Source organism: Dendronephthya gigantea, unplaced genomic scaffold (genome assembly GCF_004324835.1).
Source record: "Dendronephthya gigantea isolate DGI-Jeju-01 unplaced genomic scaffold, DenGig_1.0 000173F, whole genome shotgun sequence".
NCBI lineage: Eukaryota > Metazoa > Cnidaria > Anthozoa > Malacalcyonacea > Nephtheidae > Dendronephthya > Dendronephthya gigantea.
Window position 1 is genome coordinate 115,130 of NW_021163183.1, and position 15,421 is coordinate 130,550.

At 39.3% G+C, this 15,421-nt stretch overlaps 2 protein-coding genes across 2 annotated transcripts; both read right to left on the reverse strand.

Annotated features, from left to right (window-relative positions):
• Positions 1-153: 153 nt before the first annotated feature.
• Positions 154-10,072, reverse strand: LOC114538052 (catenin alpha-2-like). The gene is made up of 26 exons (XM_028559178.1): positions 9,836-10,072; positions 8,060-8,246; positions 7,709-7,875; positions 7,143-7,262; positions 6,920-7,009; positions 6,627-6,800; positions 6,312-6,515; positions 6,049-6,138; positions 5,798-5,950; positions 5,614-5,706; positions 5,125-5,281; positions 4,815-5,015; positions 4,556-4,659; positions 4,335-4,382; positions 4,081-4,201; positions 3,424-3,882; positions 2,922-3,185; positions 2,442-2,660; positions 2,160-2,263; positions 1,901-2,082; positions 1,739-1,787; positions 1,601-1,657; positions 1,356-1,490; positions 1,085-1,177; positions 990-1,013; positions 154-896 (listed from the first exon to the last, which is right to left on the reverse strand). The coding sequence occupies exons 1-26, from the start codon at positions 9,959-9,961 to the stop codon at positions 726-728; spliced, it is 3,792 nt and encodes a 1,263-aa protein (XP_028414979.1). The 5' UTR covers positions 9,962-10,072; the 3' UTR covers positions 154-725.
• A 550-nt stretch (positions 10,073-10,622) lies between these two features.
• Positions 10,623-13,968, reverse strand: LOC114538082 (metal transporter CNNM2-like). Its single transcript, XM_028559205.1, has 4 exons — positions 12,469-13,968; positions 12,006-12,140; positions 11,580-11,792; positions 10,623-11,483 (listed from the first exon to the last, which is right to left on the reverse strand). The coding sequence occupies exons 1-4, from the start codon at positions 13,949-13,951 to the stop codon at positions 11,170-11,172; spliced, it is 2,145 nt and encodes a 714-aa protein (XP_028415006.1). The 5' UTR covers positions 13,952-13,968; the 3' UTR covers positions 10,623-11,169.
• Positions 13,969-15,421: the final 1,453 nt, after the last annotated feature.

The following is a 15,421-nucleotide window of genomic DNA, read 5'->3' on the forward strand; positions in this document are numbered from 1 at the left end:
ACTAGTTCCATCTTCATCTTCACTTGATCTGACTCCAGGATAATCTTGTTCTCGGCGGGAAAACCAGTTAGTTAACGAGGTTCAAAAATACAACAAACAGCCACTTCATTCAGCAGAATAAAATTACAAGCTCAAATATAGCAGCTAACATCATTAACAAAAAAATAACACGTTTATTTTGTACGCACACACTGACATCACAACAATAAAAACTCCAAAATTTCTAACGTTGAACATCATAATTCATAACTACATTACATTGTGGTCTAAATAGTTCTTTACAAACCTCAGACAAAGAACATATCGACAGTCGGAGTTGATGGTATTTTAGATTTTTTTATATCCATTTCATCACGCAAGCTTGTGGCGCAATGATTGATTATATGACGGGCAATTCATTTCGAACAAAACGTATTGCTTCTTAAGCAAGAGGTAATGTGTTTGTGCATATTTTTTAAGCTCTGGCTTAAAATAACAGACATAATTCCCGAACAAATAACCTTCACAACACGGTATCTCCACTCCAGAACAAAGCAAATGACTAGGTCGAGATTTCTGTATGAACATTTGAAGTTGTGAATCTATTTTGCTTAGAAATTACACAATTTCTTAAACCAGAATGTTTGCAAAGAACGGAGGTCGCGAATTCAAAATTCATTTGGGCGTATTGAAAATAACCAAGACAATAATATCACGTATAAATACCTATGATTCTAAAAAAAATTCTAAAAGTCGGTTCTTTTCCTTGGCGTACCAGTGTCAAATTCGCTGAGGGCTTGGAGCGGAGTTTGCTCGCGCTGACGCGTAGATTTTGTCGTAACCCGTTCTCTTGGGTCCGCAGTTGGTTGAGAGCTGATCAGCGGCTTCTTACCAGGGGCTTTCATCTTCCAGTTTATCTGTTGAAGGAAGAAACATGTCAGAAAACGGATCGCTCACGAAGCTGCATAGAAGAAGGCTTTTAGATTAAAATATAAGTGCAATGTACTTACAGCTGATCTGTTTGAGCCACGATACTATAAAACAAATTCATCAACCGTTAGTAGATATTCACGGGAGATTAGTTCTTAAATTAACCGGAGTTTACCTTCGTTGAAGCAACGTATGAGGCCTTCACTGTTAAAATGACAGCGTTCATTAAATTCTTTGCAGACGTAATTAAAGACGTTGCACTTTCCAGCTGAAAAAATCAAAGTTGTAACGATAGAAAGTCATAAAGAGACAACAGTTAACAGAGTTGTGGAGTCAACAAGCTTTAGGCAACCGTGAATAATTCAGTTTTGAGACAACAATAGGGGAAGGATTGGTGCAAAATTCGCTGCAGTTAGGTGTGTTTGTTTGTTTTAAGAGTATCTTACCGCGGAGACAACTTCAACTCCGCTGATGGTTTGAATATCAGCTTTCACTCGGCTTGTGATCGTCAGTTGATGCGAGAATAAAGAAATACGTTGAATATAAGCTAAGAGATCATTCTTTGACTGCGAGTGAGGACACTAAAAATGAAGAAAATTTTGTCAACATTTTTTAAGTAAAAACACCGCATCTTTGCAAGACATCTTCTACCTGAAACATTACAAGAACCATAGCGATATTTAACACTCACCTTCTCTGCCACTTCTGTTGCTAACTGGTTCATTCTAGCACCAGATCGGGCGATTCGCTGAAATAAAAACCAAAAAGTTCTAGTTTCAGAATTTGAAGCAAAATACAGACATGATACAAATGAAATTCAGGGGTTCACCTTTGCAGCATTGATAACATCCATGGTTGTTTTCAGAGGACCTGTGCCCCTGGAAAAAATCACAAGAAGTATGAGTTTGATATATAGGTTACCTTGAGAACACACATCTCTCGACACGATTCTTGACAAAGCGTGGACTGACCACCACAGTGTATCTCGTACCTCGTAAAGTCAGACATATCCATCATCATCATGCACATTTTCTTCGCCAAGACAACAATCTCGTTACCAGACTCATCCCACTGCGATAACATATTTTCAAACCGAGATTTCTCCGATCTCAATTCCGTTGATAATCGTTCGATCTTCGCCTTCTCTTCGGCAGGTAACGCTCTCATTTTTGCCTAAACAAGCAAGAGAAATTCATTGCCGTGAAGTGTTCTGTTACGACACAATTGTTTAAAGCCAGGACTCTGCTTACCCTGTCGCTTCGCTCAGAAAGATCAAGATCTTCTTCATCGTCGCTTTCTTGTCCGGGCTCAGCCTCATATTCGTAAGCATCAACCTCGCCAGAAGGAGGACGAACTTAATAAGAAAATACCGCTTGAGATACTTCTTAAGAATAGAAATTTCACATAATGACTGATGCCTGGTGTTACACGAAGTTTGATTGGGCCGGCAAAACTAACGAGCCAATCACACTTCGTTTAACATCAGGCTTTCCGTGTTTGATGTGATTATGAGGAAAGACTATTATTCTTACCTTGTTCCTCCACGATAGCCTTGGCAGCCGCGGGTAATGTGATAAACTCCGACACAACACAAGGTCCCTTGTGTCTCGGTCTAGCCATCTGTGTCACCCAATCAACACCATCGGGCCCTGTGTATCCCATGAACACCCACGATCCTCCTGGACCTGGATTGACGTTACCAGTCGCTCCGATGCGGGCCAGAGAGTCTTTTGCTTCGTTCACCCCAACACCTGGAAAATAGGAAATGATTATTGAATACTTTTCACAACCCTCATGCAACTCTTCTTCTCGTTTGACCAGGAGGCTTGGCGCAATTTCAAAAATAAAAACAGTCTAGAGCTGATAAGGGTTTTCCTGTCAGGCAATCTGGTACCGTTCATCATACTTGTATTCAACTCTTGTTCAATCACATCAATTCTTACGCCTGTATTCTAAAAGCTCACTCACACTCACACGTGGTTATAAAGCAGTCTTACTTCAGCGTGTCTTACCCTTCGTATCTTGTGTCGCGATCAAAACTATCCTCTCGTTTGGTAAACCATCGAGGAACCTCGCCATAGCTCTGCCCTCGTCTCTGGATGTGTCTCCTGTATCGAAAGTTCCTGACGTAACGAAGTTTCCGCTATCATCCAAAACAACCAAGTTATGTCCTCGTAATTTTAAACTACGTTCGACACCGTTCACTTTGATGCTACAATGACCTTGTTTATCGGGATCATCCGAGCCTTCAGCGCGAATAACGATCTTGATTTTGCCTGGAAAACATCAAATATTGTCAATATTTGTCATTCAATTATTATTCATTTCTCACCAAACTCCTGGACAATGAATATCGTGAAACTTCAAATCAGGTTCATGTTCAAATTCTGCAGATTCTGAACACTTTTTAATATCATGTTTTTACCACTAAACTAAGCTTATTTTCATGCCTTCAGTGGAAGGAAGCAGGAATTTAATAATGTCACAGGAGATTACACATCAACAAATACTAACCTTGTTCATAAGCGGGTGTATAAATGAGGTTCGATACCAAAGTTGGGCCCTGCTCTGCAGAACGACTTTCTTCTCGAATCCATGGTTTAGGATCGGGTCCAGTGTAGCCCGCAAATGCCCACGAGGATCTGTAACCTGGATTGAAAGGCCCTTTAGCACCCAGCCTCTCTAACGCAGGCCCAGCGTGCTCGACTCCAGCTCCTGTCGTTTCCTGCGTGGCTATCAGCACGATATGATCTTCTGGTAAATCGTCCAGAAATCTTCCCATTGCGACGCCACCTTCTTGCGTGGTCGTGTCAAAATTACGAGACGCAACGAACTGTCCAGCGGGGTCTAAGACTACGACATTATGGCCCAGTCTCTTGTGACAATACTCGACGCCGTTGACCTTGATAGAGGCCACTCCCATTCCACCAATGTCGTCACCTCCCGATGCCCGGATGTCGTAATGAACTTTCCCTGCGAAATTTAACAATAAACACCTTTCGCTTAACCATTTGCAAGAGGTTTTGCAAATGTATTTCGACAGAATCTGGAAGTAACGGGAAGGAATTCTTTTTATCCGTTCCACTCATGAGAACATGGGAAATGCAGTCTTGAGTGAAGTTAGAACTCAGAGTGAAGGTAAACTCAGAGAAGAAGGCGAACATTCCATACCTGCGGCTTGCAACTGTTCATACGCAGCTTCTTCCTTGGCAACGGCCAATTCTTGTTGTTTTCGAACCTCAGCTGTGTAGATTTCATCCACTCCCATCACATTGCCATCAGCGAAACGTTTCTACAATAAAACAAAGCAAAATCTCAACAAAATTACGAAACTTCTTCACTACATTTGTTGCATAAACCTTTACAGATGTTCGTCTTCTATTAAAACGAAAAAATACTAAGAAAATGACTAAAGAAACGCTTACCGATTTTAACATGACCGCTTTCCTGACATCTCTGATGGCGTCGTAAACCTGGGCAAGACGCAAAGAATGCTCAATTTCATATTTCATTCTGAATTCTTCTTTCCATATTCAATATTTTTCACAAGGTATTTTGCTTATTTGTTGGAATTACAACCGGACTTTCACAACTAAAGCTTATGAAGAATTAACGCGGTATTTACAAACTAACTGTATGCACTTACAAGTTGTGATGTTTGTATGACACGTTCTTCATCGATTCTCGCTCTAGGATTCTGACTCAGTGTTTCCACTGTTGATTCAACGACATCCGCAAATCTTGGAATGACTGAAACACAAATGATGCTGCGTGATAGACTAGTTTCCATCATATTCCCTGCCGGACTACAAGTGCAAAGCACTCTGTAAGTCCTTCCAAATCTATCACAAGGTTTACTAATACAGTTTGCGCTACGTTGATGCCAAGAATCTTTTATCACTTACTGTCTTCTTTGAGAGACCTGACTGTCTTTTGAACGCCTTCCGTGTATGGACCTTGCTCAAAATTCTCCATTTCAGTCAACACAACTGAAATAACGCGCTCTGTTCGACCACGAATCAGACCAGCAGATCTATCTAATGTCTCCACATCTCTTTGTTTCAAAGCCTGGATACACGTCTCAACATCCTCGCCGATGTGATTTTCTTAACGAAAGTTAATTTACGTGTTAATCTTAAATTTCTACCCTCTCTTTCAGCAGACAACCACGTATACACGATATAAGAAAAGTTTACTCCCTAATCTGAACTTTACCTGAAACAGCAAGGAATTCATCGACGCCGGTAATTTCATCAACAGCGTCAACAAGAAGATGAACTTGGTTCTCCCAAGAAGTTTTGAAAACGTCCATATTTTCCCGCGCAGCTCTGCTTCGAGGTCTCGCTGCTAATGTCCGCGCTGCGTTGATCACCTGAAGTAAACATATCATTAATATTGATGAGAGAGGTTCTGGCCTCCTTCTATCGTTGCAGTACTGCTAGTTTCACTGCAAGATACTAACGTGACTAGTCTAGTGTTTCACTTTCAACCTTCCTCGATGTCAGTTGATCATTGCAGTACTGCTAGTCTGACTGAGTGTTGACTGTTGCTACTAATACTAGCCTGACTAGTCTAGAACGTTCTGCTTTGCAATTTTTTATTCAGTTAGTGATTCACTTTCGACCTTCCTCAATGGAAGTCGGTCAGACTATCAAACTTTACTAATATGCGACTCTGGTGTCAAAGAATATTCATTTTACTCACCTGAGGGCATAATGCATGGATATTCTTCGTGACAACACGGACAAGTTTAACTCCTTCAGCGTTACTTGAAACAGAACATGCTAAGTTTGCGACCTGTAGAAATGAACGATAACCATAACCTCTGAGGTAAGAAACTGTTTCACTGAGAACTTTGCGCACGGAATTCATGGAAATTTAAACCAACCTCTTCCAGTTTCGCAGCACCCTCTGTAAAGACGATTGCACATTCTTCAACTTCTTTCTGATTTCCGTCTTGAGCGGCCTCTACCAGCAACATCAAAGGCACCAAGGTATCCAGGAATGTGTCTGAGATATGATCAGCCACTGCAACCCTCATCTGATCACGAAAAGAAGGAATTAATCAAATGTCCTTCTTCATGCACCATGACAATGGTTTTTACATGTCAGAAAGCTGATACAAAAGAAGAAATAAACCTGTTTTCTAAGATCTTGTGTTCTTTCTGTCATGTTCTGAATAGATTGATCAAGTTCGTCGCCTGGTTTTTGTCTTCGCTTTGTCTGGGCCTAAGACAGCACAAATATTTGAAATACAATGGATGAAATTGCCGGAATTTAGTTGTGGCAACGAAAGACAAGGAAAGGGTTTCAAAAGGCAACGAAAGGCCAACGAAAGGAGTTCAAAAGAGAACGAAAGGCCAACTATGAAAGTTAACTATCACAAGGTTGTTAATACTCACATAATTAACATATACAGCGACGAGTTCGTGCAATGCGTTTCGTACATTTGCGCACTCTAGAAGTAACTTCTCCCGAGTTGACACACGTGTTGTTGGAAGATCTGATAACCTTCGAGCACCGGCCAAAATTCTCTCTAATTGTTCCTCGATTCTGATCTGAGTTCGTTTCTCCAAGAAAGCGGCTGGATCCATGACTAAATTAGCCTAGAAATTAAACAGTTAAGTTACTAAAAGACCTACCATTACCTTGTCTAGATATTACGAGGGCGATTGGTCTGAAAGCCAAGATTGATACATCACTTTTTTGATACTCACGTCAAAGTTATCCAGAGCTCCTGATAAGGCGCCTGGTGCTTCAAAAGGACTGGGTTCGCTCTTCCCAGTAGCTTGCGCTGCGCCGTATATAGTCTGAAGTGCTTCACTCATCTGCTTCAGAACGTAATTTCTGTTTATGTGCGCGGACTGGATGTCGGGGTGTTGCACATACACCTAGTGTTGAACAAAAAGAGTTACCAAGACGCCCTCAAGAAAGTAGCTAGAGGTCCTTCTCTGACTCTGTGGGTAAACGGTTATCGTTTTTGAGATGATAAAATGATAATTTGAATTACTTTTGACGATGTAAGAAGCATTTTGCTGGCATCTTTCAACATCGCTCTGGCTGCTGCAATTTCTTCTTTTCTTCGCGGGTCTTTCAAATCCTAATCAGAAATAGGAAATAATCAAAGAATCTCTCTCAATGCCAGTAGATTTTTCAAGCTTTATAGCAGCAATCCCCGCACACGAGTGGTGGACATATAAGCTCATATTCTAGTTCTGCCTTCAAGAACTTACTGCTTGTCTTGCGCCAGATAACTTCGCCAGACTCATCAGATCAACACCCAGACTTTTAAAGGCGGCGACCAACGCTTGTGGGTCTTTCACCCTTTCTAACTCAGCCAATTTTTCTTCAACCTGAAAGTAAATGTCGTAAGGGGCGTTTGATATGGTCAGTGGATGGTCAGTGGATGGTCAGTGGATGGTCAGTGGATGGTCAGTGGATGGTGAGTGAATGATCAGTGAATGGTGAGTGAATGGTCAGTAGATGGTCAGTGAATGGTCAGTGGATGGTCAGTGGATGGTGAGTGAATGGTCAGTCGATGGTCAGTGGATGGTGAGTGAATGGTCAGTGAATGGTGAGTGAATGGTGAGTGAATGGTCAGTGGATGGTCAGTGAATGGTCAGTGAATGGTCAGTGGATGGTCAGTGGATGGTCAGTGAATGGTCAGTGGATGGTGAGAGAATGGTCAGTGGATGGTCAGTGGATGGTCAGTGGATGGTCAGTGGATGGTCAGTGAATGGTCAGTGGATGGTCAGTGAATGGTTAAAGAATGGTTAACGAATGTTACAGTGTTACTCACAAGTTTTAACGAAGCAAGAAGACGGTATACGTCAGCCATATCAGCAATACACAACAATCTCGTGACAGCAGAGAGCAAAGCACGTGCTGACTTTATCATATCGTTACGTTTCTCATTCGAGTGAGGATCGTTCGCGAACGTCTTTGAATCAACGCCCATCAATTCACCTGAATTTGAGAGAATCAGATTTTAAATTCGCTTCACGTAAATATGGAGAAGAAGTCAGACTAATTTCAAAGAGTTCGTTTCGCCTGTTTGCTTGCGTTTATAAGCTGAAGGATTGTCAGACGCACTGTCGTTTCTTCGTAAAAGAAAGATGATTGTCCTAACATAAATTGCGTGGTTCCTTACCAGCATTCTTTGTATCTCGACAAGCCTTTAACATCTCGTCAGCGATTTCAGGAAAATCGTCTGCAATGTCCTGGCCAACCTGAATCAATTTATCAATAGCTGCAACAATTTCTCGAACAAGCTGATGTGCAGTTTTACTCTTCCCAGCTTTGCGTAATGATTTGTAGCGATTAACCAGTGTTGTGACCTACGAGACAAAAAAATACATCCACTTCAAAACATACTCACTCCTTCTTTAATAGGGGAACATCTCTAATACTGGCATCTTTCTCATAACGACAGCACTGTACTTTGGACCTCTCTCTTATACAGTAATAGATCTCTCTAGTATGGTATCTCTCTAATATGACACCTCTCTAAATATGTGAACTACCCTAACATGGACACTTCTTCAATTTGGACCCCTCTGAAATATGGTCACATCTTCCATATGGTACTTCTCTAATATGGTCACCACTCCCATAAGAAGACCTCTCTATCTAACAAGGAGTCGATATTTTAATTTAACATCTTGTAAAGACAAATACATGTGTTCATTAATAGTAGGTTGCAATCTTAATAATCACCCCATGTCTAAACCTAAAATAATAATCTTTCTCAGGTTGTTGCAAGGACATGATCTTAATTCATGTCAACTATATATCATCATATGCACAAGCATGTCTGCAGGTCTGTCGATTAGAGAGAATTTTAAACACAAATGATGCAATACAGCCTAAATCATATATTTACTTAAAACTATGAATAGGTCTGCATAAATATTTATGTACAGGCCATTTGTCATCAATTAATATGTTTACAATGGTCAGAAGCAAGTTTTCCATTTGTAAATAACACAATATATGACCAGGCTTCACAACTATGGCTAATATGCTGAGATATCTCTAATTTTTTTTTAAAAATGGGACAAAATATGGCACCAAACAAGAAGTGCCAAGTGATTATTTGATATGTATCCATAACAAAGTGACAAGTGAGCTAAATATGCAATTAAGAGAATAGCACCTTGGCCTAATGAGTTTAGCATATTATAGGCATTATAGTAGGTGCAATATTGCCATTGAAAATATAGCAAAGTTTTTAGTAAACATTCTCAGGATTCCTACAATAAATCCATGTGTTTTCGAGGGAATAAACTGCCATGGTAACATTATTGACATAGGTGTAATAATGGCGATGGCTTTCTGTACAAAAGTATAATTACTTGCTCGGTTTGCGGTCAAAATTCCAGCATATTTTTAAACAAATTGCGTGGGAAATTGCCAAGTAAACGGGAAGCATTTGAAAATAAACTACTTCAGATTCTTATACCCGTAAATTCTAGTGGTTTGACAAAAAAATGAAAGTCACCCTTCTGCTAATAAGCAAGACAATGCTAATGTTGACATTTTTTATTTCAAATCGATCGTGCTGTTCAAACAGCTAGGATCTACCAAACTTTTATTTTAACAAGAGTAAAGTAAAAACAAGAATCTGGTTATTTGTAAACTTGGATATTTTGAAATACGACGGATTATCGCCTATTTTAGGCCCAAAGCATTTTGCAACAATATTCAGTAGGAAATTAAAACCCAAAATAGTACAAATGTATCAAAATATACATTCTAAACTCTATAATTTTTTTCTATCAGTCGTTCTTGGAGTAGATCTGAGCTAAACCACAACGCCAAATAGCATCAAAACTAATTATAACAAACCATATCATAGTAAACACGAGATATCGCACTTGTAAGGGCTCAAACCTAGAGACATGTTTGAAGAAACTTTACAACTCACTTGCTGTACTAATGGTTCCAGAGCTTTCTCTACCGAATGAGTTCGAATCTCCATCGTTTTGGGATCCCATTTCACTTTACTGTGCTCGACTCTGTATTCACGAGTGGCTGAGCGTTGGCTAGCCATGTTGCTAACGACAAATAGGCCCTATTTGTCTCGAAATATCGACGTGTTTCAAAGTACAAGTCGTTGTTCTTTCAAATAATTTTGTCCATGAAAGCGTCTTCGAGAATGATAATGAATTCAAAATCATGACGTGAACATTCCTGCCGCCCACAAAAATGTAAATATGTGGTTAATGATTAAAAAAAAAGGGGGAAATTGATTTCTATTAGACGAAAATCATCCGTCTCGATTAACCTAGGAGAAGATATGATAGTTTCCCAGGAGACGAAGTGCAGCAAACTTGGTGGAAACTAAACGTTGCATATGACTGTCTTTTTGCCTGCGTTCATAAAGTGACGGATTATCAATCTCTTTTTTGCGGCATGCAGGCGGGATTGTCTAGACAAATGCAGATCTAGTTGTTTAATTATATAAAGTACATTTTTGTTATCCAATATCTGAGCGTGGGTACTTAATATTAAAAGTAGTTCTTACCCAAAAGATAGTTACTGAAACACACGCTGTTTGAACTTTGAAATAAAGATTGCCAGGACTAATTTTAAAAATATATATGCTCTTACACATCTTTCCCTAAAATTAAACAAAGAATTAACATTGATAGACAGATTGACAAGTAAATTTACTCCAATTTTTAAAAACAAATTTATTATATCTGATCGATTATTAGTAAAAGTTAAATACTGAGATTTTACAATGTAATGTAATAAAATGTATTAATTGAACTATGAGTATGATTTATTTCTGATTTCCAAATAATTTTTCAGTGATCAACAGTGCTGAAAGTGCAATATTTTCATCTCAAATTTCCAATATATGCCTAATTTAGTGAATAAGGAAAAAACGTGCATCAAATTTCTGAAAAAACCAAGACAAAATTGTTTTGTTATTGAGAATTTGTGTACATTTTTTCATTCATCATTAATTTGAAAAAAAATTCTATTAGTGGGATATCTTTGACAAATCCAAACACCTTTAAAAGATCCAAAATAAGAATAGTATTCCATTCATGTCCCTTTCAAAAAAAAACAAAACACAAAACAACCCTTCAAACATATTTCAATGCCAAATGAATATCAATGTATCCGTTGAAATTTGCAATCATATTGTTAATTCATTCTTTCATATTCTTCTTGTGGTACGCAGCACTTGATTGAATCCTTGAGTACCATGGATGAGCTCCAACCAGAACATTACAATGGTTGTCAACATTATATTAAAGCATTTAGCTTGTTTGCCCTGTGTGTTGTTGGAGATGGCCCTGGAGTTGTATACGGTTCCGTAGAATTTGAGCCACTGACATCATGCTCAACATGGTCATTATAGATCACATGCAAATCAAACTCTTCATCATCGTCATCATTCTCCCATGTCTTTAGTTTAGTTGAAATCAAAGCTTGCTTGTAAATGGCACTGCTGACTTTTATAATCAGGCAATCTTCAACAACTCTAACAGTATAGTCAGGTACATACACACTATTATTCCTTGCAAGCAACACATCTTGGCAGAAAAATGAAAATGCCCCTATAGTGATGAAAAGGGAAATTTAACAGACCAATTTATAAAAGATCAATTCTATCAGTTCAACGATCACTGAGATGTTTATGTTATTTATTATACCTTGAGGAAATCTGAATTCTTCCATTCCAACAGTGACATCCACACGCCCTTGTACAATCATCATAAAGTAGTCAACACTTTTTCCTTTTTCATACAAAACCAATGACTCTTTTGGAGCGTCTTTGATTTTAATGTCCAGGACTACATCTTTGCGCTTGAGCATTTGCTTCAAAACATTTGCTGTAATTTTGTCTTCGCTGAAGGCATCTACCACTAAAATATGAAAACGATTATGAAATACATTACATGCTTATTTTGCATATATCTTAGAACAGAAGGTTTGGTTTATTTTATCAACCTATCATATGGTAACCTAAAAAGTGACTTGAGCTATTTTTTTTCATGTAATCTCATCACACAATAACTACCAGCTTAAACAATGTAACATTATTCCATGTTTCTTAATTTTAATCTTTATTACTTTACCTGTTGATAAATATTGAAAAGAAGCCAGTTGCAACTGAGGTGAAAGTGCCATTTTCACATTTTCCTCTGTGACAAACATATTGAAGCTTGCTGTCAACCTTCTTTGAGGATTTGCTGTGAATGTGGTGTTGTCGACTGGATAAATAATCAACATAAATATGTCATTCGTACAATAGTGTCTGGTAGAAGCATCAGAAAACCCAAAATTTTAATGCTACAATTCAAAGCACTGTCCTATTTTAGTGAATCACAATTCATAAGCAGACATGCAAAGTCCAATATTAACCAATGTTATATAGAACTATATATGGCCATAAAAATCAATTTCAAATTCAGGAATTTATAGCTAGATCAAGCTCTGACATGAATATGAAATATTGGCTTCTTTCTGAGCATAGTTCAATATTGAGTTATCATCAAACATTTTAAAAACATTGAAATAAATGTGAATATCTCTACTTACTGTACTTATCTGTTTCATCCACAATCTCTGACTGAATCATCTCTTCTATGACGTCTTCCAAAGTTGCTAGACCAATTGCCTGGTAAAACGGATCCCCAGGTCCTTCGTTATTCACTTTCTGAACAATTGCGATATGAGAATGTTTTTCTTTAAACGTATCTAAGAGATCACCCAAATTCATATCATTCCAAACAAAATTCACAGATCGACTGTAAAATTTGATCACCGTTTGGAGTGGTATGCAATCATCAGGGTCAACAAATGCAAGATCTTTGACAAATAGTAAACCCACAATATTATGTCTTTCACCACGATATACAGGTATTCGACTATGCCCAGACTCCATTATCGTTGTAATTGTAGCAAAATCCAAGTGGCATTCCACGTCAAGCATGAAGCAAGAATCTATCTTCGTCATTATTTCCTCAACACACTTGGATTTATAGTTTAATACCCCAGAAATTATGTTCATCTCGTCTCCAGCAAGATCATTATGTTCCGCTGTGACTTTAATCATTTCTAACAACTGTTTTCTATTATATATTGTCCCTAATTCTTCGCCTAATATAAAATCCAGAAGCTTGCTGATGGGAAAAGAGGCAGGAAATGTGATCAACATAAAAAATTTTGTCAAAAACAACGTCCTTGATCCAATTGCTAGCCCATGTCTTGAGCAAATACTTTGTGGTACAATTTCACCAAAAATGACAATCCCAGCAGTGGATGCTACAACAGCGATAACCCCACTACCAGCCAATGCATCAAGCAGAATTGTTAACGAGCTATTAACGAGAACATTACCCAGAAGCAAAGTGCACAACAGATAATTACCATGCTGACGAACTGGTAGAATCTTCTTTGCATATTTTTGTTCTTTCGGACTACCACAGTTTGTTACAACTTTTAGCTCAGTGGGATCCAATGCCATCAATCCGAGATTTAGACCAGAAAATAATCCAGACAAGGCCAATAATAAAACCAAAAGACAAACCTGCAACCAAATTGGCAGAGATGTCTTGATGGCAGTTACCTTGATGGTAACTGTATCATCAGTACCGGCATGGTACCACTTACTGGACACTTGACCATCTAGTAAGCAGGTATAAAACTTTCCACTATCTTTCTCACCGAAAGTCACCTCAGATTCAAAAATTCCAGAGCTACCTTCGGACAATCTGTAGGCACGACTTCGGTGAAATGAGTCGCAAGAATGCCCCCGTTCGGCTCCAGTTGGTGTAAAAACAATCGATGTATTTTTAGAAAGATTTAAACCAATAAAAAATAGTCGTGTAGTCTTCTCTGACGTTACCTCAACAACACCGCCGGACACCTTTGTGTCCACTCCAGTTTCACTTGGATAAACGGCGATTAATTGAGGTCGGATTTGTGAGCAATTTACATAGTGAATGCCAGAGATAAGAAAAACAATAAAAACTATAAAATATCTTTCAAAAAATCGCAATAAAGCACTTGTTTTGGCCATCAAACCATCAAACTTTAATGTTTTGAATGCAAATACCACTTTTCACGTGACAATTTCGTGGTAAACTGACCTCAAATAAAACTGGACTGCCATATTTTTTTCCCTTGGACGAGTCTGCCGGACTCAACCATGGTCGGAAAACGGCGTATTCGACAATGGTCGAATTTGCCAAAAAATGGCCTACACGAAAATGGTCGACTGGGCCGGAAAATGGCAGATTCAACCATGGTCAAATGTGCCAAAAAATGCCTTACTCGACCATGGTCGATTACGTCGTTTTCCAACGGACTCAACCATGGTGGAATAAGCCGTTTTCCGCCGGACTCGACTATGGTCCGCGTATAGCCGTATACTACACAAAATTAGCAAATGACCATGGTCGAATTAGTCGAAAAAATGACGAATCCGGCGAACTCGACCATGGTCGAATTAGTCGTTTTCCGGCGAACTCGACCATGGTCGAGTTAGTCGTTTTCCGGCGAACTCGACCATGGTCGAGTTAGTCGTTTTCCGGCGAACTCGACCATGGTCGAGTTAGTCGTTTTCCGGCGAACTCAACCTTGGTCGAGTTAGTCGTTTTCCGGCGAACTCGACCATGGTCGAGTTAGTCGTTTTCCGGCGAACTCGACCATGGTCGAGTTAGTCGTTTTCCGGCGAACTCGACCATGGTCGAGTTAGTCGTTTTCCGGCGAACTCGACCATGGTCGAGTTAGTCGTTTTTCGGCGAACTCGACCATGGTCGAATTAGTCGTTTTCCGGCGAACTCGACCATGGTCGAGTTGGTCGTTTTCCGGCGAACTCGACCATGGTCGAATACGCCGTTTTCCAGCGGACTCGACCTTTGTCGAATACGCCGTTTTCCTGCGGACTCGGCCATGGTCGGCGTATAACTAAAGAGAAATTAACAAAAGATTTTAGTAAACTAAATCGTTCAGTCATTTATAGTGAGTTTCCTTACTAGAATCATGACTATTTTGACCTTAAAAGAATATCAAAACACTAAAATTCTCGCTAAAATCATTTAAAAACGTTTAGGCGTTTAAATCTTCACATTTCCAAGCGTGTGCATTATTTGTCGTTTTCTCTGCATGTACTTGTTAGGGACCGCCTCCCGAGACCAAGAAAAGCTTAAATACGTTAAATTTATCTTCGCTTTCAAGGCTTGCCACTGTAGCTGATTCGTCTATGACGCGCTAGGCTTGTGGCATACAGCCCACTCTGTTTCTCACTGAGACGTAACGGTTAGGTGCACATACATCATGGTCTGGGGGCCGTAGTGCATCTCCCCCTTAGACGGCCGTTAAGATGTGAGTTATGGGGGGGAGTTCTTCCTATAGCAACTGTCCTTGCACCTTTCGTAGTTGTAATCTATGCTGGTATGTCGCAGCTGGTTGTAATATCACCGGTTAGATTGTGGCATAGAGTTGGATGATCTCTTCTGGGTGTTTTTACGTTCTTTCCAAAATTTTC

Excerpts from the sequence above, each read along its gene's own strand:
- LOC114538052 (XM_028559178.1), bottom strand. The coding sequence starts at position 9,961 with ATGGCTAGCCAACGCTCAGCCACTCGTGAATACAGAGTCGAGCACAGT. Across the intron at positions 6,139-6,311 it reads TCGCTGTATATGTTAATTAT|GCCCAGACAAAGCGAAGACA; the intron begins GTGAGTATTAAC and ends GTGCTGTCTTAG. Across the intron at positions 1,788-1,900 it reads GATATGTCTGACTTTACGAG|GGGCACAGGTCCTCTGAAAA; the intron begins GTACGAGATACA and ends GATTTTTTCCAG.
- LOC114538082 (XM_028559205.1), bottom strand. The coding sequence starts at position 13,951 with ATGGCCAAAACAAGTGCTTTATTGCGATTTTTTGAAAGATATTTTATA. Across the intron at positions 11,793-12,005 it reads TTTTCAATATTTATCAACAG|TGGTAGATGCCTTCAGCGAA; the intron begins GTAAAGTAATAA and ends TTCATATTTTAG. Across the intron at positions 11,484-11,579 it reads AGAATTCAGATTTCCTCAAG|GGGCATTTTCATTTTTCTGC; the intron begins GTATAATAAATA and ends TCATCACTATAG.